This window comes from Hyla sarda, chromosome 2, assembly GCF_029499605.1.
Source record: "Hyla sarda isolate aHylSar1 chromosome 2, aHylSar1.hap1, whole genome shotgun sequence".
NCBI lineage: Eukaryota > Metazoa > Chordata > Amphibia > Anura > Hylidae > Hyla > Hyla sarda.
Window position 1 is genome coordinate 365,798,870 of NC_079190.1, and position 27,876 is coordinate 365,826,745.

Genomic DNA, 27,876 nt, shown 5'->3' on the forward strand with positions numbered 1-27,876 from the left:
TGCAACCATGCCTGTTTCTTCTACCCGAATTCACATTTCTTTATTCATTTGGGACGGGAAGCGGCATAGACTCCCTATGTCTGTCATGATGGCTGGTAGGATGTCTGGGGGTCTTGCAGTTCCAGATGTGATTAAGTACTACTGGGCTGCCCATCTGGGCCATCTTGCGGCATGGTCGTCCTATTACGCCTACAGCCAATGGATGGAACTAAAAACTCTTTGGTTAGCCTTTTTCCACCCCAATACACTGCTCTGGTCCCCTCCTGCATCCACTGTCTCTCCATCCCCTTTATTAGGCCCGATGGCCTTCTCTAAGTATGACTGGGGCTATTGTTCTGTGAAATTTAAGCTATTCTCCCCCTCTTCGATCTTTTCTTTACCACCCTGACTTTCCTTCTGGCCTCTCTGCAGTCATGGTACGGGAGTGGGGTTCTAGGGTCCTTTTTGTTGGGTGGACGTCGTAGACCCTCTCTCTCGCTCATTTCTTCCCTTCTCTCAATTGCAATCTCGCTGTGATCTCCTCTAGTCTGAACGCTTTCATTATTTGTACCTACAACATTTTCTGTCCTCTACCAACGGCTCCTCTGTGATTTCTATGCCTACTGGGTTTGAGAGCTTATCCTGTGGCGGGCCTGAGGCGCCTTCTCTCAAACATCTACTCTCTGCTTCTCCAACCTCCCGTGGGTATCCCGGTGTCACACCGCTATATAGGTCATTGGGAAGATGCTCTAAACACTACCATTACTCTCCCTCAGTGGAGGGTTATCTGGGAGAGGGCCTCTAAGTCATCTATTTGTACGGCTATAAGGAAACCCAATACAAACTGCTTATGGGGTGGTATCATACTCCTGAGCTATTAAATAGGTCGGACCCTGACATCCCACTCCAATGCTGGCGTTGTGGGGTTGGTTTGGGTACGGCGTTTCATATCTTTTGGTCCTGCCCCGTGATAGTGGACTATTGGCAGAAAGTACATGTATGTACATGATGTATTGGGAGTGTCGGTCCCTCTCGATCCTCATATTTATCTTCTCCAGCTTTCTAAACCCTGCACTAAGAAATTATTCAAGCTCTTCATGCACAGTCTTAGCTGCCAAGACCCTCATTGCCAAATGCTGAATCTGACCTCTTATCCCGAGAACGGGAGATTCGTTCTATGGAATCTTTAACGACTTGCCTGAACAACTCTATCCCTTTGTTCAGTCTGGGAACCCTGGGACCGTTTTTCAGATAGGCAACCGCCTTTACTCTCTCTTCTCTCTTGCTCTCTCTTTCTCTTGTTTCCCTTCTCTGCCTCCCTGTGTGTGTTGTTGTCACTTTTTGTTGGTCTCTGTGTATCCCTTGGTCTGTGCTCCCTCCCTCATTTGTGGCCCTTGGGCCTTTTCCCTATCCTTGCTGCCTTGTGGACATATCCTTATGCATTATCATTATGTGCCCAGATGGCTGTTTGGTTATGGATCCACATGTATGTTCCGGAGTGGTGGAGAGACTTAGTCGCTTAACTAGTATGTCCTGACTTTATCACTGGCAAATATAATCACTTGTTCAGCCCTGTTTGTTAACGGGCCTTGGCCCCTATGATGTTTTATGCTGTGTTTTTCTTTTTTCTATTTTGATTTGTATCTATGAAAATTCTTCAATAAAAACTACAGTTAAAAAAAAAGAAATCATCCCCAGTCTGTGATGTTGACCCCCCCCTTATCCCCAGCCCGTGCAGTATGTCCCCTTCACACATAGAAATGATCCCCTTATCCCCAGCCCGTGCAGTATGTCCCCCTTCACACATAGAAATCATCCCTAGTCTGTGATGTCCCCCTCCTTATCCCCAGCCCTTGCAGTATGTCCCCCTTTACATATAGAAATCATCCCCAGTCTGTGATGTCCCCCCACACCCCCCCCTTATCCCCAGCCCGTGCAGTATGTCCCCCTTCACATATAGAAATCATCCCCAGTCTGTGATGTCCCCCCCATTATCCCCAGCCCGAGCAGTATGTCCCCTTCACATATAGAAATCAACCCCAGTCTGTGATATCCCCCCCCCCTTATCCCCAGCCCGTGCAGTGTCCCTTCACACATAGAAATCATCCCCAGTCTGTGATGTCCCGTCCCCCCCTTTTTCCCCAGCCCGTGCAGTATGTCACTCTTCACACATAGAAATAGTCCCCAGTCTATGATGTCCCCCTCCCCTTATCCCTAGCCCCTGCAGTATGTCCCCGTTCACACATAGAAATCACCCCCAGTCTGTGATGTCCCCAGCCCATTCACACATAGAAATCATTAAGGAGGGGAGATGAGGAGCCATGTATGTCCTCTCTCCCCTGCTCTGGCTTCTTTTCCCCGTGGAAACTTGCGTCCTCCGAAGGCAGAGCATGGGCAGGGGAGATGAGAAGCCGTGTACGTCCTCTCTCCCCTGCTCTGCCTTCTTTCTCCCATGCAGACCTGCGTCCTTCGGGAGGGGGAGATGAGGGGGGCATGGCTTCTTTTTCCGGTGCAGACCTGCGTCCTCTGCTCTGCGGTCGCAAGTCTACATAGTTCGCCATGGATGCCTTTTGATGCCCTCCACCTCACACCGGCGGAACGCATCAAAAGGCATCCATGGCGAACTATGGCTGCGTGACCACAGAGGGGGCTCGGTGTGCCACCTGTCAGAGGTTCGCCATCACTGTGCTAAGGCATAGGTAAAGCACCTAAGGACAAGTATCTTACAAGAATTAATGGAGAGTGACAAAAGATATGGGTGAGAAATGATCAAACAGGAAACTGTGTACAGAAAATGAACATGGGTCAGGAGGATATAAGCACTTCAGAAAGGTGTCCCAGACATTATGAAATCTGAGATATTAACCATTGTCCATAAAAAATAATAGTCCAAGCTTATATTCACTATACCCTCACCGATGAAAACTTTTCATGTTTCTACGACATATCAACCGTTTTGTGTAATGAAAGAGCCCATGCCTATTCTAATATGCATCAATTTTTGTAAACAAAAAATAAAGTAACACTAACTCATAATTTCCATACCTGAAAAAATGAAGTATTTTCCACCACCGCCTGAGGTTTAACTGCAGACACATGACTGCTGCTTATCCTTTGCAGAGGAAAAATTTTAAATGGAATTTCCTGTTCCATCTTTCACTAAATGTGAATACCTATAACAAAATAATAACCAAATGTATGACTTGCCTAACATACTTTTAGTAATGTTTAATATTTTGACAGGGCTACATCTACATAGACATTCAAATGTTTTGTATATTCAGTAGATATTCATAAGCATCGTACATACAGTTATTTTAGCCCCTTGAAAAGTGTGTTTCCAGGACTTTTACATTGATAGCCTATCAATATCTGATCGGTGGGGTGTGATACCTGGTACTCCCCACCAGTCAGCTGTTTGGCAGAGTCATGGCAACTAAGAATCGGCCATCAATGAAAAAATGCCTGGAAAACCCTTTTAAGTAAATGTACTTCTACAGTATATATATATATATATATATATATATATATATATATATATATATAGACAAAAATACTGGACAACACAAAAGCAACAAAAAAGTGCAAAAATAAGTGGGTGCAGGCAACTAGTTGGGCCCGGTGTGTGACCCCAATCCAGATACAGCAATACAAGATAGTCGCAGCACTCCAAAAGTAGAAAAAATAAAGTGGCTTTTATTCCATTTCACAAATACAGGTGCAACGTTTCAGCTGCCCATGCAGCCTTTTTCAAGCATAGCAAGTGACCAAAATTGGCAGTTTAAATACACACTCCAAGTCAATACACTGTAAATACAGTGTAAAAATTAAATTAATATGAAGTTCATAATATCAAACATCAATACAAAGGAATACATAAAATGTGCAAGTTATATGGGACATCCGCAGATAGTCCAGGTGACGAAGTAAAGTGCTACAGTGCAGCAGTGACGATACAAGTAAAAAGATGCATTAAAAACTTAATTACAAGTTATGAAACATTAATATCTTAATTAGGGGCAGGGGAGGCGGTAAGACACTCACCGGATGTTGTAGTAATAAACATAGGATGCAAACGCCATAACGGCGTGTCTATCGTGCGGCTACGTAGAGCTCCATAAGAAGAAGTGAATCTAGTCCAATCAGCGTCCACGGAGGTCCAATCACATGATGCGCAGAGGGGCAAAAACAGAGCACATGCGCATCACGGTACACGGACTCACGGGGCCATCTTGGAAGAGGAAAACTATCTCGGAGCAATATAAAGCAAAAAATGGAGGAAAAAAGCGCCGGGTGCGGTGTAGGTCTTTAGCCGGTATAGGAGGGTACCCAGGTGGGGGTAGCGTATTCCTTGCCGGTGATGGTAGCTTGGTATGCAGGCCAGCAGCGTGAGGACGGAGCCCAGAGGAGAGTCCGTAGAGTAATGCAGAGGTATAGGAGAAAAAAGCTGCGATGGCGCTCCCAAGGAAATAACCCGAAGTCGTGGGTATTGGTGAAAAGTAAATAAATAATTTATTCTTACAGCATAAGAAATCAAAGAAAATAATAAATATAAATATAATAAATATAAAAAATATAATTATAATTATATTTATTATTTTCTTTCATTTCTTATGCTGTAAGAATAAATTATTTATTTATTTTTCACCAATACCCACGACTTCGGGTTATTTCCTTGGGAGCGCCATCGCAGCTTTTTTCTCCTATACCTCTGCAGTGCAATATAAAGACACAGTATACTAGAACATGACAAAAAAATGAGGTCAGGTGACCTCAAGAAAAGAGTGAAGAAGAAGCAAGACCATGGAAAAAATGTATACTCAGAAAAAAAGTAGAAATATATGTTGAGAAAACTAAAGAGGAAGCGAATATGAAAAAAAAAATTTAAAGTAAAAAATAAATAAATAAATAAATAAATAAATCAAAGTAAAAAAAACTAAGATTAATTGGTATGGCTATATACTTCAGTGCAAGAGAAATATATCCCATAAGGGACATTTTAGGTCCACCACGGCTTCAACATCCAGAGCAGTGCAGAATGAACCACACGGCTCCAGGCATCTCGCGGCGAAACTAAACACATCAACTGTGCCAGGTCGTCAGCCAGAAAAATGGAGCAGAGGTCCTGGACCAAATATTATTCACCTCATCATCTGCACCCGTAGCCTATTTTATACGGAAATTGCCCTTCAAAAAGAAATAGATCAGTGCATTACCGTAAATATTTGATCAGTTAATTTATCCACACCGCAACTTGAGTTACTATCTAAGGGTTTGTCTTTTTGCCCCTCGTCTTACACTGATTGGTTTCAGGTGGAATTGGATCTGTACCAGTTCTTCAAACGTCTCAGGCTGAAGGTTTGGTTCAGCTCCTATTCATCTGCCAACAGGATATCTAATAACACAGATGTATCTTTACAAGATTGTTTGAATTTTTCTGTTTTTGACCTTAACATTCCTAGCACATTTAACCCTACAGTTAATTCATGTGCCCTTGATACCTTCTGTTAGCTGGTCCACAGAAATATTTCACACCTTAGAAGTACCCACACCCATTTGACACACCCTAATTTGACTTCTTTCGAACTTGATGCTCTGAATTCGCTTGTCCGTGACCAGGATCTAGTGATCAAACCCGCTGACAAAGGCGGAGGGATCGTGGTCATGGACAGAGCGAAGTATGTGGCGAAGGCAGAGTGCCAGCTTCGAGACACGTCTACATATTTGAGATTACGTACAGATCCAACTAAAGAAATCAATGCTAAGATCAAAAGAGTCCTTGATGATGCTTTGGAACAGAATCTGATCGACAAGATATTATATAAACTATCTTTTCATCTCCCATCCTATCATACCACTTCTGTATTTATTGACAAAAATACATAAGTTGATTGAAAATCCGCCCGGCAGACCAATAGTGTCTTGCCGGGGATCAGCTACGTGCCATTTATCTATTTTTGCCGATCAGATCCTGCGCCCATATGCCATGAAAGCAAAGTCATATTTGAGGGATACTACAGACTTTCTTCAGAAAATTGAAGCGATTACCATTCCTCCCAATTCCATCATTGCTACACTAGATGTCATGAGCCTGTACACCTCCATCCCCCATGATGGAGGTGTACAGGCTATCAGATCTTCCATCATGTCTGATTTCTATATAACAACTATATCATGGGCACTACCGTGGCGCCAACGTATGCACGTTGCCACCACACGTGCCACCATTCCAGCCATGTGCCGGGGTGGTGACGCTATATTGATGATGTGTTTTTAATCTGAACAGGCCCTGAAGCGGCCCTTTTGGATTTCCATAAGTATTTGAATTTGGTGGATCCAAATATACAATTCACTCTAACATCGTCTTTGTGTTCATTTTTTAGACACAAATTGTCTATCATGGAGGACAAGTTAGTGACAATGTTATATGTAAAACCAACCGATTGCAACTCAGTTTTGCATTATAGCAGATATAACCTCATACCAATGGTGCGTTCTCTCCCAGCGAGTCAGATGATCCGGGTGAGACGCATCATTGGTCTGGAGGACCAAGTGTAACCATCTTTGAATCAGATACTACATAATTTTCACGTAAACACTTAGAACAATGTAAGACTAATGGACGTCAATGGGAAACGCACATGTATACGGTTCCATACGGGAAAAACGTATAAGTTTTTACTTTGCACATGCGCATTTGAATCCTAAAGTCCCCACCCAAGACCCCTCCCATTAAAAATGGACAACATTTTCAAAAACTTATGGGTTTTTTTTCTATAAAAACTGACGGAACTGTATGCACTTTAAAAACAGTATACTGTTTAAAAACGCTTACGGTTTACTTTTTTCCATACTGTTCCATCCGTTTTTTTGCCATACGGTTTTCTTTAGAAAAACGGATTGAAAACAGTATGGCAAAAACGTAGTGTGAACCCAGCCTAACATGGATAGGCATACTCTTATGACCAACTCAGGCCCCAGGCCTAAATCTCCTCGCGTGCCTTTTAGTACTACCTTTGGTGAGCATTCAGGTCAAATTGCGACCATTCTGAACAAACATTGGAATATCCTGAGAACCAGCTTCGGAATTTGACTGTCCACCATTATTGTCATATTGCAGGTCAGCGAACCTAAAGGACAAATTAGTCAAGTCTGAAATCTCAGTGAAGACTGACACACAAAAATATCTCACTGTATGGAACAAGGGTTCCTTCACTTGTCGACCAGGGCTGTGGAGTCGGTAGATAAATGTTCCGACTCCACAGTTTTTTGTACTTCCGACTCCCCGACTCCTTTGTATTTATATGCGATTGTATTTATAAACACTTACAGTTGAATCCAAGAAGCTGTTCCACCAAGTTCTTCTAAGCTCTTCTAGCAGAGAGAGGTAGTTGGGCAGAAGCTGCTGCCTTCTTTTTGTGTGCTGATCTGCTGCTGAATATAGGGCAGAGGGAGCATCCAGGAAGGGTCATTTATTATAAAACATGATTTCCCTAGTAAAATCCCATAGTCATGTTTAAAGTTTAACCCCTTAAGGACGCAGGACGTAAATGTACGTCCTGGTGCGGTGGTACTTAACGCACCAGGACGTACATTTACGTCCTAAGCATAACCGCGGGCATCGGAGCGATGCCCGTGTCATGCGCGGCTGATCCCGGCTGCTGATCGCAGCCAGGGACCCGCCGGCAATGGCCGACGCCCGCGATCTCACAGGCGTCCGCCATTAACCCCTCAGGTGCCGGGATGAATACAGATCCCGGCATCTGCGGCAGTGCGTGATTTGAATGAATGATCGGATCGCCCGCAGCGCTGCTGTGGGGATCCGATCATTCATAACGCCGCACGGAGGTCCCCTCTCCTTCCTCCGTGCAGCTCCCGGCGTCTCCTGCTCTGGTCTGTGATCGAGCAGACCAGAGCAGAAGATGACCGAAAACACTGATCTGTTCTATGTCCTATACATAGAACAGATCAGTATTAGCAATCATGGTATTGCTATGAATAGTCCCCTATGGGGACTATTCAAGAGTTAAAAAAAAATGTAAAAAAATTTAAAAGTAAAAAAAAAAGTGAAAAATCCCCTCCCCCAATAAAAAAGTAAAACGTCAGTTTTTTCCTATTTTACCCCCAAAAAGCGTAAAAATTTTTTTTATAGACATATTTGGTATCGCCGCGTGCGTAAATGTCCGAACTATTTAAATAAAATGTTAATGATCCCGTACGGTTAACGGCGTGAACGAAAAAAAAAAGTCAAAAATTCCTACTTTTTTAATACATTTTATTAAAAAAAAAATTATAAAAAATGTATTAAAAGTTTTTTATATGCAAATGTGGTATCAAAAAAAAGTACAGATAATGGCGCAAAAAATGAGCCCCCATACTGCCGCTTATACGGAAAAATAAAAAAAAAGTTATAGGTCATCAAAATAAAGGGATTATAAACGTACTAATTTGGTTAAAAAGTTTGTGATTTTTTTTTAAGCGCAACAATAATATAAAAGTATGTAATAATGGGTATCATTTTAATCGTATTGACCCTCAGAATAAAGAACACACGTCATTTTTACCATAAATTGTACGGCGTGAAAACAAAACCTTCCAAAATTAGCAAAATTGCGTTTTTCGTTTTAATTTCCCCACAAAAATAGTGTTTTTTGGTTGCGCCATACATTTTATGATATGAGTTATGTCATTACAAAGGACAACTGGTTGCGCAAAAAACAAGCCCTCATACTAGTCTGTGGATGAAAATATAAAAGAGTTATGATTTTTAGAAGGCGAGGAGGAAAAAATGAAAACGTAAAAATTTTATTGTCTGAGTCCTTAAGGCCAAAATTGGCTGAGTCCTTAAGGGGTTAAGCTAACAATCTGAGTTTACAAGTTTGTATAGCCTTAGCTGATTGGAAGCAGTTTTTCCAATGGTTTACAGCTTCAGTTTTGAACTATTGACCCTCCATTCCCTTCACTTATACAAGTGTATCTAGTCCTGCAAAAAACATATTTACCTAATACCTTATCAGTGAGAGGCTATGTTACCCATGGGTTCCCTCTAACAGCAGAACACAACACTATGGAAAGTATAAGTATTGCTGCTCCTAATTGTGCGTTGCGTGCCATATAGTGAAGCACATGAAAAGCATGCTTCTTCAGGGTACTTAACATGTTCGTTTTGCGGTTATGTGAGGCACTGCACGCATTGGTCTTTATTCTTACAGTAGAGAAGTCATTAATTATAACTTTTTGTGAATTGGGAAATTTAAACTTGCTTTTTTTTTTATTCCAATCTAAATTTAGTAGGAGTCGGAGTCGGTGCATTGTTTGCCGACTCCAGGTACCCAAAATTTTGTCCGACTCCACAGCCCTGTTGTCGACAGTGCGTGAGTTGTAGTTATATGGTAAAAGATCAACATTTACCCACCCTCAGATGGGCAAAATCTATAATTTACAATATTATTTAACCTGCACCTCGGAATTTGTTATCTATGTCCTGACTTGCCCGTGTGGTCTCCTCTATGTGGGGGGAGACCACATGGGATTTCAGGACTAGATTTAATCACCACAAATATACAATCCGGAAGGGTCGCACTGACCTTCCGGTGTCTAAACATTTTGTGGAGGCACAACATACTGAGAAGGACTTAAAATTTACAATGATTGATCATATACCTCCTTTGAAAAGAGGGGGCGATAGGATTAGCGTCCTCAAACGTAGTGAACTTAAATGGATATTTACACTGCACACTCTCAGACCTGCTGGTTTAAATGTTGATTTTACAATAACTCCCCAAATTTATAACGCTGACTGAATACCCCCTGTGCATGACATTCCCAACAGGAGATTGCAGTATCCACCGGAGTCTATGCATCTCCCCACACAAAGATGGCGCTTCTCCCCTCATCCACAGAGTGCGCATGTGCCGGGCCGGACGCCGACGGTCTCCAAGGATACCCTGCACATGACTCACCACGTGATGTTGTTGACAAACATCACTTCCGCACGCCACACGGAGCCTCCGCAAGTACCGGAAATCAGTCTAGTTCTGCCCCCCTTCTCCCGGAACACCGGTCGCTGGGTGAGTGACCGCAATCCCCAGCCACTTTTGCCAAGAGACTTTCTATACAGCACTTACACGTATGTTCACTATGTTTATTATACCTGTGCTAGTACAACCGATGTATTACTGTTGTATCTTTATATCATACACTTCTCACACTGTTACTTTATCTGGAACACTGTATATATTGTACGATTTGTTTTGTTTACATTCTAAATTGCACTAATTAGGGGGTGGTCCTGCGTGACCTTAACCCCTTAAGGACTCAGGGTTTTTCAGTTTTTGCACTTTCGTTTTTTCCTCCTTACCTTTTAAAAATCATAACCCTTTCAATTTTCCACCTAAAAATCCATATTATGGCTTATTTTTTGCGTCGCCAATTCTACTTTGCAGTGACATTAGTAATTTTACCCAAAAATGCACAGCGAAACGGAAAAAAAAAAAAACAACAAAATCGACAAAATCTAAGAAAAAACGCAATTTTGTAACTTTTGGGGGCTTCCGTTTCTACGCAGTGCATATTTCGGTAAAAATTACACCTTATCATTATTCTGTAGGTCCATACGGTTAAAATGATACCCTACTTATATAGGTTTGATTTTGTCGCACTTCTGGAAAAAATCATAACTACATGCAGGAAAATTTATACATTTAAAAATGTCATCTTTTTTTTATCGGTATGATTTTTGTTTTGATCGGACTTTTTGATCACTTTTTATTCATTTTTAATGGTATAAAAAGTGACCAAAATACGCTTTTTTGGACTTTGGAATTTTTTTGCGCCATTGACCATGCGGTTTAATTAATGATATATTTTTATAGTTCGGACATTTACGCACGCGGCGATACAACATATGTTTATTTTTAAATTTTTTACACTGTTTTATTTTTTTTATGGGAAAAGGGGGGTGATTCAAACTTTTATTAGGGAAGGGGTTAAATGACCTTTATTAACACTTTTTTTTTACTTTTTTTTTTGCAGTGTTATAGGTCCCATAGGGACCTATAACACTGCACACACTGATCTTTTACACAGATCACAGGCGTGTATTAACACGCCTGTGATCAGTGTTATCGTCGCTTGACTGCTCCTGCCTGGATCTCAGGCACGGAGCAGTCATTCGCCGATCGGACACCGAGGAGGCAGGTAAGGGCCCTCCCGATGTCCTGCAAGCTGTTCTGGACGCCGCGATTTCACCGCGGCAGTCCAGAACAGCCCGACTGAGCAGCCGGGTCACTTTCACTTTCACTTTAGAAGCGGCGGTCAGCTTTGACCGCCGCTTCTAAAGGGTTAATACCGCACATCGCCGCGATCGGCCTGCAAGGAAGGGGCTGCTACTAATGTTTAAGCGGGGGAGGGCCTGCTGCTGTCTAAAGAGGGTGGCCCTGCTGCTGTCTAAAGGGGGGGGGGGCCCTGCTGCTGTCTAAATGGGGGGGCCCTGCTGCTGTCTAAATGGGGGGGGGCCCTGCTGCTGTCTAAATGGGGGGGGGCCCTGCTGCTGTCTAAATGGGGGGGGCCCTGCTGCTGTCTAAATGGGGGGGGGCCCTGCTGCTGTCTAAATGGGGGGGGGCCCTGCTGCTGTCTAAATGGGGGGGGGGCCCTGCTGCTGTCTAAATGGGGGGGGGCCCTGCTGCTGTCTAAGGGGGGGGGGGCCCTGCTGCTGTCTAAATGGGGGGGCCCTGCTGCTGTCTAAAGGGGGGGGCTGGGCGGTATACCGGTTCATACCGAATACCGAATTTTTTGGGCTGCACGATATGAATTTTCCCCCATACCGCAATACCGGTTGGGCCCCTCCCCCTCAGGAATTATTATCAGCCCGGCGCAGCGCTGTCCCCACATCGGGGAACTAATTCTATGCGACCCGCCAGCGCTGTTCTGCACCCCCCCCCCCCCCCCCAATTAATGATAAGCCCAGCGGGGTACTATTCAAAGATGTCACGTTCGAGCACTGCCCTCCTCCTCTTTGTTGGGGGCCGCCGGGTGCTGGAACTCACTGTACGCCAGTGGTCTCCAACGCTGGACAACCATCAGCCTATCACCAGCTGGAGCGATGTCCCGCCCCGGCCAGTGATAGGCTGAGCCCACTGTCATGTAAAAAGCCCTGGCCGGCTTCTTACATGACAGTGGGCTCAGCCTATCACTGGCTGGGGCGGGACATCGTTCCGGCCGGTGATAGGCTGACGGTTGTCCAGCGATCCAATCCCCAGCGTGTGGCCTCGACGTAGGTGAGTTTAAAGATTATTTTCTTTATGTTTTGCAGCCCGGGCATAGGGATACAGTGGACAGCAGTGGTCTCCAACCTGCGGACCTCCAGCTGTTGCAAAACTACGACTCCCAGCATGCCTGGGCATGCTGGGAGTTGTAGTTTTGCAACAACTGGAGGTCAACAGGTTAGAGACAACTGGCGTACAGTGAGTTCCAGCGCAAGCGTCCCCCAACAAAGAGGAGGAGGGCAGTGCTTGAACGTGACATCTGTGAGTAGTGCCCTGCTGGGCTGATCATTAATTGGGGGCTGAACACTGCGCGCGGGTCACATGATTGAGGGGGGGGGGGGTGAAAATTCCGTTATATACCGTGGAACCGCCGTAAGTTAAAAAACCCCGTGGTCGCCGGTAATCAGACCCAGAGCGAATACGCTCCGGGGACTGATTACAAAAGGGGTGCCACATGCAACATCACGGGGGTCCCCAGCGACGGGACTCCCGCGATCAGGCATCTTATCCCCTATCCTTTCGATAGGGGATAAGATGGCTAAGCACCGGAGTACCCCTTTAACCCCTTAAGGACTCAGGCTTTTTCCGTTTTTGCACTTTCGTTTTTTCCTCCTTACCTTTTAAAAATCATAACCCTTTCAATTTTCCACCTAAAAATCCATATTATGGCTTATTTTTTGCGTCGCCAATTCTACTTTGCAGTGACAGTCATTTTACCCAAAAATGCACGGCGAAACGGAAAAAAAAATCATTGTGCCACAAAATCGAAGAAAAAACGCCATTTTGTAACTTTTGGGGGCTTCAGTTTCTACGCAGTGCATATTTCGGTAAAAAAATTATGCCTTATCATTATTCTGTAGGTCCATACGGTTAAAATGATACCCTACTTATATAGGTTTGATTTTGTCGCACTTCTGGAAAAAATCATAACTACATGCAGGAAAATTTATACGTTTAAAAATGTCATCTTCTGACCCCTATAACTTTTTTATTTTTCCACGTACAGGGCGGTATGAGGACTCATTTTTTGCGCCGTGATCTGAAGTTTTTATCGGTATGATTTTTGTTTTGATCGGACTTTTTGATCACTTTTTATTCATTTTTTAATGGTATAAAAAGTGACCAAAATACGCTTTTTTGGACTTTGGAATTTTTTTGCGCGCACGCCATTGACCATGCGGTTTAATTAATGATATTGCGGTTTTATTAATGATAATGATGTTCGGACATTTACGCACATGGCGATACCACATATGTTTATTTTTATTTATTTTTACACTGATTTTTTTATGGGAAAAGGGGGGTGATTCAAACTTTTATTAGGTAAGGGGTTAAATGACCTTTATTAACACTTTTTTTAAACTTTTTTTTTTGCAGTGTTATAGGTCCCATAGGGACCTATAACACTGCACACACTGATCTTTTACACAGATCACAGGCGTGTATTAACACGCCTGTGATCAGTGTTATCGGCGCTTGACTGCTCCTGCCTGGATCTCAGGCACGGAGCAGTCATTCGTCGATCGGACACCGAGGAGGCAGGTAAGGGCCCTCCCGGTGTCCGGTCAGCTGTTCGGGGCGCCGCGATTTCACCGCGGCGGTCCCGAACAGCCCGACTGAGCAGCCGGGTCACTTTCACTTTCGCTTTATAAGTGGGTTAATACCGCACATCGCCGCGATCGGCGATGTGTGGTATTAGCCGCGGGTCCCGGCCGTTGATGAGCGCCGGGACCGACGCGATATGATGCGGGATCGCGGCGCGATCCCGCTTCATATCGCGGGAGCCGGCGCAGGACGTAGATATACGTCCTGCGTCATTAAGGGGTTAAAGACAATCTTACAGCAGAGTCACCTGTACTAACTTGAATTTATAGGTAGATCGTGCAGGTGACCTGGTTTCTACCACTGCTCATCATGTGGTCATCGGTCTCACTGCCAATGCAAATTCCCTGTTCTGTCCAATGGAGGAGAAATCTTGTCTCGTACTACAGCAGCTGCCTCCATTGTACACAACAAGAACCCACATATCATACAGTAAACAGCGCCAGAAACCGGGTCACCATGGTGTCAGATTCCCTTTAAAATATAAGTACTCGTACTTGGTATCGGCGAGTACTAGAATTAAAGTATCGGTACTCTTACTCTGGATCGACCAATATCGCTTTTTTAGGGCCGATACCGATATTCTGTGGAGGTTAGGGCCGACAGCCGATAACTTATACCGATATTCCGGTATAAGTTATCGGCTATTTACCCCCCCCCCCCCACACACACACACACACACACACACACACACACACACACACACACACACACACCGCTGCAGATCATTGATTTGTGGTGCGGTGGGGGCGGTGCGGGGCATTAACGGCATATCGGCAAGGTAATTGCCGATACCAATAATGCCCAAAATCGTGATTATCGGCCGATAATATCGGCAAAACCGATAATCGGTCGATCCCTACTCGGGACATCCCTACTTTTTACTGATTAGAGCCAAGTAGTGAAACAATATTTAGCAAAACCTGTGCAGAGGAAAAGTTGACCAGTTGCTCATAACAACCAATCAGATTGAAAAATGAAAGAAGTGATCTGATTGGTCGCTATGGGCAACAGTTCAACTTTTCCTGCACAAAGGTTTTGATAAATCTCTCCCAATATTCTTTTATCTAATCTGTTTTCATTTTTTCATTGTAAATTTTTATCCCATTTTTAATACACTGTTATGGGGGCTGCCATCTTGCCTGAGCTGTTTTTAGCTTCATAGCAAGTCCCATGGACACACACACAATAATCTGGCACAATTCCCCTGAATGTCAGAGGTCAGGGTCTGGTTAAAGCACTAGCCCACCTGTTTAACTCCACCTCCCCATACTGTTACTGACCAAAATTTGTATGCTGAGACCAATATTACCAATAACACCAGTATGCAAGGAGTAATATTATTACAATACATATTACCATCATACTGCTAGTGACCAAATCCAGTATGCTGAGACCAACATTACCAATAACATCAGTATACAAAGAGGAATTTTATAATCATATTAACTTCATACTGTTACAGACCACAACCTGTATACTGAGACAATTTATTGTTCAGAGTAGGGCTGCAGCTAACGATTATTTTAATAATTGAATAGATGAATATTAATGATCCCGTGCAGCAAGCAGCGTAAATGTGATATTGCCGCATGGGTAACTGTCTGAACTATTAAAATAAAATGTTAATGATTCACTAACATTTTAAAAGTTCAGAAAGCTAGCCATGTGACAGTATCAAATATGTAAAAAATATAATTTTTAACTTTTTTTGTATAGCAATAGGAAAGGGGGGGGGGAACTCATTTTTATTGGGGGAGCGGTTTATTTACATTTTAATAAGGCCCCTTTCACACTGCCTTTGCGCCCTGTCGAGAACAGCCGTTAACCCCTTCCCGCAAATGGACGTATATTTCCGCCCACTGCGGGATGCCATTGCATCACGTGCACTCAGCAGGTGAACGCGCATCATATCCGGTGGGTCCCGGTTGCTATCAGCAAACAGGCCCATGACTAATGCCGGACATCGCCGATCGGGCTGATGTCCAGCATTAACCCTTTAGACGCCACAATCAAAGTTGAACACAGCATCTAAAAGCAGTTAATTCCGTTCCCGGCTAGCTCTGTGGGCTGATCCAGACTGCCGCGGCGAAACCAAGGCATCCCGATCAGCTGAAAGGACGGGTGGGAGGTGTCTTACCTTCCTCCCTGCCGTCCGATCGGTACTCCAGGCTTTCAGTCAGCTTTGCCAGGCTGACGCAATGGAGCACCGATAACACTGATCAATGCTCTCCTATGGAGAAGCATTGATCAGTGTATGCAATCTAAAGATCGCTTGTTATAGTCCCCTATGGGGACTAAAAAACTGTGTAAAAAAAAATAAAGAGTAGATAAATATGCATTAACCCCTTCCCTAATAAAAATTTTAATCACCCCCTTTTTAAAAATAAATAAATAAATAAATAAAATGCAAAAAAATAAAATAAAACCTAAACATGTGTGGTATTGACCTGTGTGTAAATGTCCAAACTATTAAGATATAATGTTAATTAAACCGTACGGTCAAAGGCACAAGCATAAAAAAATTCCAAAGTCCAGAACTGCGTATTTTTGGTCACTTCATATACTAGATAAAAAAAATGAATAAAATGTGATCAAGAGGTGCCATCAAAATAAAAATGGGCCCATTTTATTTCATCAGAGATTTTGTAGTGAAATGATTAACCCCTTAAATGTATGGCGCTGTGCGCCAAGTGACACTATGCAGCGCCATACATTTACGGTGCATGTCTGTAAGGGGTTAATCATTTTACCACAAAATCTACGTACAATTTACAGCGAGGCTGTGACGCGAGCACAGGAGATGCGCTCGCTTAATTCCAGACGGGCAATTATAATGGCTGATCTGATCACCCACGGCACTGCCGCGGAGATCAGATCAGCCAAGATGGCACCCTTGTGTATGTAGTACAGACACAAGGGTGCAATGCTCTGCACATGCCCCCATGGGTATAGCAGTGTATATGTAGTACATATACACTGCTATACACATGGGGGTATGTGCAGAGCATTGCCACCTATTGTCTGTAGATGACACTAGGATGCAATGCTATGCAGATACCCACCGTGTGTGTCAATATGCAATGCGGCAGAAGTGGCACGGTGCATTAAACAGCAGGGAACTGGCTTACCTGAGGCAGTAGTAGGGATGAGGTCCTTCAAGGCAGGCTGAGGCTCTATAAAATGGAGGCACAATGTAGTGTGTCCACAGGCGACGGTGGTGGAGAGGAGGAGAGCAGAGCAGCAGCGCACGCAATTGGTGAGCAGTGGGTCAGTGGAGGATGGGACAGGGACTTCACTTACAAAGGCTGCGGCTGTGCAGGATTTGTGGGACCCGCAGGCATAGCACCTGACCGGCCACTCCCGCCTGCCTTATGACCGCCGGCACCCGCACAACTAATTGGCCGATTATTCAATAATGGGATTCGTCGACAATGGGAGACAAGTCCTCCCGGCTAGCTCAGAGGACTATTCGGGACGGCCCCGGTGAAATTGCGGCGTCCCAAACAGCTGAGAAAACTACAGGAGGCCCCTTACCTGCCTCATCACTGTCCTATCTGTCCGTTGATGCTCCAAGCATTTATAACAATGATCAATGCTATGCTATGGCATAGCATTGTTCAGTGTATGCAATCTAAGGATTGCATAAAATAGTCTATGGGGACTAAAAATGTGTGTAAAAAAAAAAAAAAGTTAATAAATGTGATTTCACCCCTTCCCTAATAAAAGTTTGAATCACCCCCCTTTTCCCAATAAAAAAAATAAATATGTAAACAAAAATAAATATAAATATATGTGGTACCGCCGCGTGTGTAAATTAACAAACTATAAAAATATACCATTAATTAAACTGCACGGTCAATGGCGTACACATAAAAAAATTCCAAAATTGCATATTTTTGTTCACTTTGTATACCCTAAAAAAAAATTATAAAAGCAATCAAAAAGCCCCATCAAAAATAGTACCGATAAAAACTTCAGATCACGGCGCAATTTGCCCTCATTTATGGAAAAAAAAAGATATAGGGGTCAGAAGAGGACATTTTTAAACATGCTTTTCGTATAAATAGTTGTCTGTTTCCTAACTCAGTGTTTCCCAACGCGTATGTCTCCAGCTGTTGAAAAACTATAACTATAACAGTGACGCCCGTGCGCAGCGACGCACCTGATGTCACGGCGTCTATGCAGTGTACTAGGCCGGAGCCTGCCCGGAGTGGAGAAGAGCACCCCCGGAGAAGGACAGCCCGGACCGGTTAACCCTCCACCCGGAATGCCGCCGGACACTACAGGAAGGATGGATGGCCCGGACCACCCCCATCACGGGTAAGTTTATTTATTTTTTTATTGACTCAGAGGGTGGGGGAAGGGCCCGACCGGTATAGCGGTGGGAGAAAAAAAACCGGTATCCGGCTCATACCGGTATACCGCCCAGCACTACAGTGGGGGGTGCGACGCGGTGCGGTGGGTCGGAGGGGCGGTCGCGGTGCGGCGGGTGGGGGGGGGGGGGGCTGTCCGTGCTTGCTGGGAGTTGTAGTTTTGAAACCTCTGGAGGTCCGCAGATTGAAGACCACTGCAGCCTTCGACATCATCCAGACCCCCCACCCCCTTTAGTTTTGTCCTCACCTCCGCTCGGCAGGATGTTAGGGTGAGCTGGTCCAGTGCTGCAGGACTGTCCGATGGAGAGGTCGTCCGGTGGGATAGTGGTTCCGGGCTGTCCATCTTCACCGGGGGGCCTCTTCTCCGCGCTTCGGGCCCAGCCCCGGAATAGTCACGTTGCCTTGACGACGACGCACAGGGACGTTCATTAGCAACGTCCCTCTGCATCGTCGTCAAGGCAACGCCTCTATTCCGGGCCCGAAGCGCGGAGAAGAGGCCCCCCGGTGAAGATGGACAGCCCGGAACCACTATCCCACCAGACGACCTCCCCACCGGACAGTCCTGCAGCACCGGACTAGCGCACCCTAACGTCTCGCCGAGCGGGGGAGAGTACAAAACTAAAGGGGGTGGGGGAGCTGGATGATGTCGAAGGCCGCAGTGGTCTTCAACCTGCGGACCTCCAGAGGTTTCAAAACTACAACTCCCAGCAAGCCCGGACAGCCGATGGCTGCCCGGGCTTGCTGGGAGTTGTAGTTTTGAAACATCTGAAGGTCCGCAGGTTGAAGACCACTGTATCAGACATTGACAAGCAGTGATGATGAAGGGGGGGGGGGCTGATGACATGTGGTGATGATGACAAGGGGATGATGAAGGGGGGGTGGGATGATGACAAGGGGATGATGAAGGGGGGGTGAGATGATGACAAGGGGATGATGAAGGGGGGTGTGTGGGATGATGACAAGGGGATGATGAAGGGGGGGTGGGATGATGACAAGGGGATGATGACAGGCGGTGATGATGAAGGGAGGATGATGACAGGGTGATGATGATGAGGGTGTTAATGACGGGGGTCTGGATGATGACAGGGGGATGATGTATTTCCCACACAAAGCTTATACTCGAGTCAATAACTTTTCCTGGGATTTTGGGGTGAAATTAGGGGCCTCGGCTTATATTTGGGTCAGCTTATACTCGAGTATATACGGTTGTATGTCATGTGTTTTTTTTTTTTTTCTTTGCTGCTGTTCTGGCACCATGGGGACTTTCTAAATGCAACCTGCCCCCCCCCCCCCAAAAAAAAACATTTCGACAAAGTTTGCTTTCAAAAAGCCAAATTTTGCTTCTTCTTTTCTGAGCATTGTAGTGCACCAGCAGAACACTTAATGTCCGCATTTGGGGCGTTTTCTTAATCGGGAGAAATTGGGCTTCAAATTTTGGGGTCCATTTTCTCTTATTACCCCTTGTGAAAAAGAAAAATTTGGGGTAACACCATCATTTTAGTGTTAAAAATCTAATTTTCCATTTTCACATCCAACTTCAACACAAAGTCGTCAAACACCTGAGAGGTGTTAAGGTTCACCATACCCCTTGTTACGTTCCTTGAGGGGTGTAGTTTCCAAAATAGTATGCCATGTGGGGGTTATTTTGCTGTTCTGGCACCATGGGGGCTTCCTAAATGCAACATGGCCCCCAAACACCATAAAAGCAAAATTCGTTTTAAAAAATCCCACAGTTGCCCTTTCCCTCTTGAGCCATGATGTGAGCCCACAGAGCACTTTATGTAAACATATGAGGTATTTGGATACTCAAAAGAAATTGGGCTACAAATTTTGGGGGGCTTTTTCTCCATTTACCACTTTTAAAAATGAAAAAAAATGGGGCTACAAGAACATGTTAGTGTAAAAAAAATGTAGATTTTGATTTTTCTCCTCCACTTTGCTGCTATTCTTGTGAAACACCTAAAGGGTTAACAAACTTTCTGAATGTCATTTTGAATACTTTGAGGGGTGTAGTTTCTATAATGGGGTATTTCTCACAGAAAGACCCCTCAAATCCACTTAACTGGTCCCTGAAAAATTCAGATTTTGAAATTTTGGTGAAAATTTTGAAAATTGCTGCTATACTTTGAAGCCCTCTAATGTCATCAAAAAGAAAAAACATGCCAACTTTCTGATATTTAAATAAAGTAGACATATTGTATTTGTGAATCAATATAAAAGATTTTTTGAATATCCATTTTCCTTACAAGCAGAGAGTTTCAAAGTTAGAAAAATGCAAAATTTTCAACATTTTCATTACATATTTGGGATTTCACCAAGAAAGGATGCAAGTAATGCCGAAAATATACCACTATGTTAAAGTAGAATATGTCACGAAAAAACAAACAAACAATCTCGGAATCAGAATAATCGGTAAAAGCATCCCAGAGTTATGCATAAAGTGACAGTGGTCAGAATTGCAAAAAGGGCTTAAGGTGAAAAAGGGTCCTTAACGACGCCGGACGTAAATGTACATCCTGGTGAGCTGGTACTTAATGCACCAGTACGTACATTTCCTTCCTATGCATAACCGCGAGCATCAGAGTGATGCTCGGGTCATGCGCGGCAGGTCCCGGCTGCTGATATCAGCCAGAAACCCGCCGTTAAAGGAGGACACCCGCTATCGCGCAGATGTCTGCCATTAACCCCTCAGATGCCATGATCAATACAGATCACGGTATCTGCAGCATCGTGGTCACTAAAATGGATGATCGGATTGCCCACATCGCTGCCGCGGCGATCCAATCATCCAGAACGGCAGACAGAGATCACCTGCCTCCGCTGCCTTCCATGGGTCTTCTGCTCTGGTCTGAGATCGAGCAGACCAGAGCAGAAGATGACCGATAATACTGCTCAGTGCCATGTCCTATGCATAGCACCGAACAGTATTAGCAATCAAATGATTGCTATAAATAGTCCCCTATGGGGACTATTAAAGTGTAAAAAAAAAAAAAAGTTTTTAAAAAAATTAGAAAAATCCCCTCCCCCAATAAAAACGTAAATTGTCCCATTTTCCCTATCTCACCCCCAAAAATTGTAAAAAAAAAATATTTTATATACATATTTGGTATCGCCAAAAAGTCCAAAATAGCTGCTTTTTTTTATAACATTTTATTCCCAAAAAAAATTAATAAAAAATGCATTAAAAGTTTTATATAAGCAAATATGGCATCAATAAAAAGTACAGATCACGGCGCAAATGAGCCCTCATACCGCCACTTATACAGAAAAATGAAAAAGTTATAGGTCTTCAAAATAGGGGGATTTTAAACGTACTAATTTGGTTAAAAAGTTTGCGAATTTTTTAAGCACAACAGTAATAGAAAAGTACATTATCATGGGTATCATTTTAATCGTATTGACCCAAAGAATAAAGAACACGTAATTTTTACCATAAATTGTACGGCGTGAAAACGAAACCTTCCAAAATTTGTAAAATTGCGGTTTTCTTTTTAATTTACAGACACAAATAGTATTTTTTTGGTTTACATTTAGCCACCACACAAATTAATGGGGTAAAAAGACGTGCGCCTACTCCACTACTGATAAATTCCCCCCATTATCTGCAGCAGAAAACTTGCACCAAAATCCAGATAATTTTGACATTGTGACATTCAAATACTTGCAAAAATTTCTGTTTTTTGCAGCAAATACCAAAGCTGCATCACTTCCTCAGAAATTGCGCCAAAATTTTGTATTTTATGTAAAAATTGAACGATTTTGTAGCAATCTTTGTTATTGTATCAAAACTAGCAGTTAATATTAATAATGTACTATTATTATTAACATGTTAAGGACGAACGCCCTCATCCCACTCCCCTTCTATGACGCGGGGTCACGACCTGACCCCACATTATAGCGGGGTGGTCCCGACTGCTATCAGCCACCAGGACCTGTGGCTAATACCATACATCACCGCTCCCGGTGATCCCATGATTAGAGCTCTCTGCACTGAGGACAAGCAGGACTTCAAATTGCTGATGTCTTCCAAAAGTAAAAACATGTCAACTTCATGATGCAAACATAAAGTAGACATACTGTATATGTGAATCAATAAAAAAAATTATTTGGAATATTCATTTTCCTTATTAGCAGAGAGCTTCAAAGTAAAAAAAAATGAAAAATGTTACATTTTTTCATCAAATGTTGGAATTTTTTCACCAAGAAATGATGCAAGTATCGACAAAATGTTACCACTAAGAAAGTAGAATGTGTCACTAAAAAACAATCTCGGAATCAGAATGAAAGGTAAAAGCATCCCAGAGTTATTAATGCTTAAATTGACAGTGGTCAGATGTGCAAAAAATGGCCGGGTCCTACAGTGAAAATTGGGTGGGTCCTTAAGTGGTTAAAGGGGTATTCCGGTGAAAAACTTTATTTCATATCAACTGGATCCAGAAAATTTTACAGATTTGTAAATTACTGCTATTAAAAAAAATCTTAATCCTACCAGTACTTATCAGCTGCTGAAGTTGAGTTGTTCTTTTCTGTCTGACCACAGTGCTCTCTACTGACACCTGTCTGTCACAGGAACTGTCCAGAGATGGAGAGGCTAGCTATGGGGATTTGCTTCTACTCTGGACAGTTCCTGAGACAGACAGAGATGTCGGCAGAGAGCACTATTGTCAGACAGAAAAGAACTCAACATCAGCAGCTGATAAGTACTGTTAGGATTAAGATTCTTTAATAGAAGTAATTTACAAATCTGTTTAACTTTCACCGGAGTACCCCTTTAAGGTCACTGCTTCACTGGTCACCTCCTTGGGCCCTAGCTGAACTGTATAGACTTTACCAACTGTCTACCCCTCAGTAAAGCTACAGTTGTCCGTAACTTGCTGTCTGAGAATTGCCCCCCGTGCCTAGCCCAGGATCCAGCAGTATACCTTTGGGTGGTTTTAGGCTAAATCACGCCCTGGCCTCACGAATACAAGGCGTTAAAGGGGTACTCTGGCACTAAGACATCTTATCCCCTATCCAAAGGATAGGGGATAAGATGCCTGATCGCAGGGGTCCCTCCACTGGGGACCCCCGTGATCTTGCACGCAGCACCCTATTAGAATCAGTCCCCGGAGCACATTCGCTCTGGGTCTGATTACTGGCAATCTGGACTGATTCTAACGGGGTGCTGCGTGCAAGATCACGGGGGTCCCCAGCGGCGGAACCCCCTGCAATCAGGCATCTTATCCCCTAACCTTTGGATAGGGGATAAGATGTCTTAGTGCCAGAGTACCCCTTTAATGCCATCTACCCCTAGGGTAACAATATCTGCCTGATCACACACTGCTATCACAAGGAGTTTTAATAAACCAATATAAAATGTTTATTATGTGAAAATAAGGGTGATTTTATTTTTAATTAGGGGAGGGTTTTATATATATTTTTTATTTATTTATTTTTTTACACTTTTTAAGTCCTCACGGGGGACTTTTACATGCAATCCTTAGACTGTTCAATGCTATACTGTTACATAGCAATGAACAGTGAGATCGGTGCATCACTGGAGAGCCGGCCATGTCTGACCCACTTGATCACGTTGCAGGGGTCAGATAAGTCCCCTGAGCTATCTGGGATGGATGATTTTACACTTTGTATAAAATCATCGGCATTGATCAGAGTGTCTAACAGGTTAAGGGCAGGCAGCAGAGGGATCACTGCTACACGTTGTTAGCAGTGAGTGACTGGCTAGGGATAGTAGCCAACAGTCACAGCGATGAAGCGAGCACAGCTCCTGCACTTGCTTCAAAGCCACTTAACCCAGCAGAGTGTACATTTACACCATGGTGCATTAACCCCTTAAGGACGCAGGATGTAAATGTACGTCCTGGTGCGGTGGTACTTAACGCACCAGGACGTACATTTACGTCCTGTGCAGAACCGGGGGCATCGGAGCGATGCCCGTGTCATGTGCGGCTGATCCCGGCTGCTGATCGCAGCGAGGGACCCGCCGGCAATGGCCGACGCCCGCGATCTCGCGGGCGTTCGCCATTAACCCCTCAGGTGCCGGGATCAATACAGATCCCGGCATCTGTGGCAGTGCGCGATTTGAATGAATGATCGGATCGCCCGCAGCGCTGCTGCACAGAACGCCGCACGGAGGTCCCCTCACCTTCCTCCTTCTGGCTCCCGGCGTCTCCTGCTCTGGTCTGAGATCGAGCAGACCAGAGCAGAAGATGACCGAAAACACTGATCTGTTCTATGTCCTATACATAGAACAGATCAGTATTAGCAATCATGGTATTGCTATGAATAGTCCCCTATGGGGACTATTCAAGTGTAAAAAAAAAATTAAAAAAATTTAAAAGTAAAAAAAAAAGTGATAAATCCCCTCCCCCAATAAAAAAGTAAAACGTCAGTTTTTTCCTATTTTACCCCCAAAAAGCGTAAAAAAAAATTTTATAGACATATTTGGTATCGCCGCGTGGGTAAATGTCCGAACTATTAAAATAAAATGTTAATGATCCCGTATGGTGAACGGCGTGAACGAAAAAAAAAAAGTCAAAAATTGCTACTTTTTTAATACATTTTATTTAAAAAAAATTATAAAAAATGTATTAAAAGTTTTTTATATGCAAATGTGGTATCAAAAAAAGTACAGATCATGGCGCAAAAAATGAGCCCACATACCGCCGCTTATACAGAAAAATAAAAAAGTTAGAGGTCATCAAAATAAAGGGATTATAAACATACTAATTTGGTTAAAAAGTTTGTGATTTTTTTTTAAGCACAATAATAGAAAAGTATGTAATAATGGGTATCATTTTAATCGTATTGACCCTAAGAATAAAGAACACACGTCATTTTTACCATAAATTGTACGGCGTGAAAACGAAACCTTCCAAAATTAGCAAAATTGTGTTTTTCTTTTTAATTTCCCCACAAAAATAGTGTTTTTTGGTTGCGCCATACATTTTATGATATAATGAGTGATGTCATTACAAAGGACAACTGGTCGCGCAAAAAACAAGCCCTCATACTAGTCTGTGGATGAAAATATAAAAGAGTTATGATTTTTAGAAGGCGAGGAGGAAAAAATGAAAACGTAAAAAAGTCCTTAAGGCCAAAATGGGCTGAGTCCTTCAGGGGTTAAATGGGCACTGTCACCAACTTTATTTTTTGATATGTTGTAGTACTTATGTACTACAACATATCTCCAATATACTTTTATTTATTTTTTTATTAAAATAGTTAAGTTTTCATTTGAAAACCGGCCACTAGGGGGTCTCTCTCCTACTGGCCGGCTGCAGCCTGGCGTGACGTCACGCCTGAAAAAGGACCATGCGGCCGGGCATCGGTCCTTTTTCATTCAGCCTGCGCTCGCTCCCTGCCTGTCAATCAGACAGGCAGGGAGTGAGCGCATTGGCTCCCCAGCCACTGGCTGGGAGGCCACTTCTCCCGCCCGCTGCCGGACTCTGCAGTAAGTGTAATTGGGGGGGGGGGGGGGTGTTGTGATGGAGGGAACGGGGTATGGCGGCGGGACGGGCTAGCGCCACCTGTAACTAATAATTTATCTGCACAGGGTGCCTCCAGCTGTTTCAATACTACAACTCCCAGCATGACCTGACAGCCAAGAGGTCAGGGCAAGATGGGAGTTGTAGTGATGAAACAGCTGGAGGCACCCTGTGTAGATGAACTAAGGGCGGAAGTCCCCCCCAGCAGGCATCAGTGACGTGGTGCCTGCTGGGGAAGTCTGCCTGGTAGTGAGCACACTGCCAGGCAGACAAAAAGCATTTTTAATATAGTAAAAATTTAAATTAAAAGCAGGGAGGGGGTTAGGGATAGATGTGCAATAGGCAGGGACAGAAAAAAAAAAAAATAGGATGGCGGGAGCATCCCTTTAAGTCCCGGACGTCAAGGGTGTTTTAGGCCCTGCATCCTTAACAGGTTAAAATATAATGTTAATGATCCAAAATTGCTGATTTTCAGTCACATCACGTTCCAGAATAAAAAGTGATCAAAAATGCACATTTATGCAAAAAGTGTTACCGATAAAAACTAAAGATCACGGCGCACTGTATGAGACCTCATATAGCCCCGCATAGACAAATTTAAGAAAGTTGAGGGAGCAATTTTAAACATACTTTTGTTTTAAAGGAAAATGGTCACCCGTTCACCCACACTAAACCCAATACATAGTATGGGTGAACAGGAGACCTATGCATGGTCCCAAGCTCATATATGTACCTTCTTTTCAGCGCCCGATCCCTCTTAATATCAGCTTCTGTGAGCTGCGCGCTGGGAGGAGGGCCCGCCAGCTGGATTTAAATATTTATGGGTGCTGGTCATGTGAGCACTCAGTAGGCACAGGCGCTCATGTGACTAGCGCCCATAAATATTCAAATCCAGCCGACGGGTCCAACGGGCCCAGATGACTGGGGTGCCGCACCAGAGATAGCAGGGGTCCTCAGCCGCCCGACGCTGGCAATCTGACATCTTATCCCCTATCCGGTGGAGTTCCCCATTAAGGGATAAAATATATTTAGGGTGAGTTTAGATTTTTGTTTCGCATACATTTTATATACTTGAGGATGTATATACCTAAATGGAAACGTTTTACCGAAAAGTATAGTGTAAAGCTACCCCCCCCCCCCCCCCCCAAAAAAAAGTTGCAAAGTTGGAGTGTACTGTGGCACACTACAATACACCCTGAACTTTCCTGTTATACATAGTTTATTTATTTTAATATTGCCACTAAAGCCACAGGTAAAACCTGAAACAGCTACTTTACCATTGTCACTTAACACAAGCTAGTTTAACATTTTATATTATACATATATATATATACATACACATATATTATATATATATATATAGCCATTTATATTACACCAAATTTGCTACGTCGTAACATCACGATATATGCAGGCAGTCCTTGGCTATAATTCGCCTAAATATAGGAGCAGCAAACAGCGTCTCCCTCAGCGCTATACAAATGCGTCATAAACAATAATCACACATACACCTGCGATAAACTGGTGGCAACAGCTTTTTCGCCGTCACTAGCAGCTTCTGCTGTCGGCGGGAAAACACCAAGGTAAAGGCGTCAAGCGCATCTGTAACCAACCAATCAGCGATCGAGAAGGTCATTATCCAATCAGAGTCCTTGTTTTCTATACTACGTCAGCTAATGCCGGGCAGTTTTCCAAGGCAGGGACAATGAACTGCGAAGATTAGCGATAAAAAGGTTCTCAACATGAAAAAAGGTGGGCGTGGTAATTCGCCACAGTCGACCGATTGGCCATGATTGTATTCTGTGCATGTGGGCGGGACCAGTCAGCAGTGTTGGGAGTGACATCTCTGATTGCTCCCAGCCCCCCCAAGTATTGTGTGAAATGGGTATGTATGAGTTTATTAGAGCTTCACACTGCTCAGCAATTAATCTTATATGTAGTGTTTTTCAAACAGTGTGCCTCCAGCTGTTGAAGATATACAACTCCCAGCATGCCTGTCCAGGAATGCTATGCTGGGAGTTGTACTTTTGCAACAGATGGAGGCACACTGTTTGGAAAACACTGGTGTAAGGTGATTATTTACATTGACATTGCTGTGCGTTTAACCTGTTGGGGACGAAGGGCGTATGCATACGCCCTTGCGTCCTGGTACTTAAGGACGAAGGG

At 43.8% G+C, this 27,876-nt stretch overlaps 1 protein-coding gene across 6 annotated transcripts in view; it reads right to left on the reverse strand.

Moving 5' to 3' along the window:
* The window catches only part of SYCP1 (synaptonemal complex protein 1), a 955,469-nt gene extending 928,104 nt beyond the window's left edge, over nucleotides 1–27,365 (reverse strand). For 3 of the 6 annotated variants that reach the window (XM_056558361.1, XM_056558359.1, XM_056558362.1), the window contains exons 1-2: nucleotides 27,220–27,365; nucleotides 3,025–3,152 (exon numbers count right to left, since the gene is read on the reverse strand). In XM_056558361.1, coding sequence (XP_056414336.1) covers nucleotides 3,025–3,132 — 108 coding nt within the window. In that variant the 5' untranslated portion in view covers nucleotides 3,133–3,152; nucleotides 27,220–27,365. Of the gene's footprint in view, nucleotides 1–3,024; nucleotides 3,153–27,086; nucleotides 27,192–27,219 lie in introns of those variants that run through there. The other 3 variants (XM_056558358.1, XM_056558357.1, XM_056558360.1) reach the window with 3 other exon arrangements.
* Nucleotides 27,366–27,876: the final 511 nt, after the last annotated feature.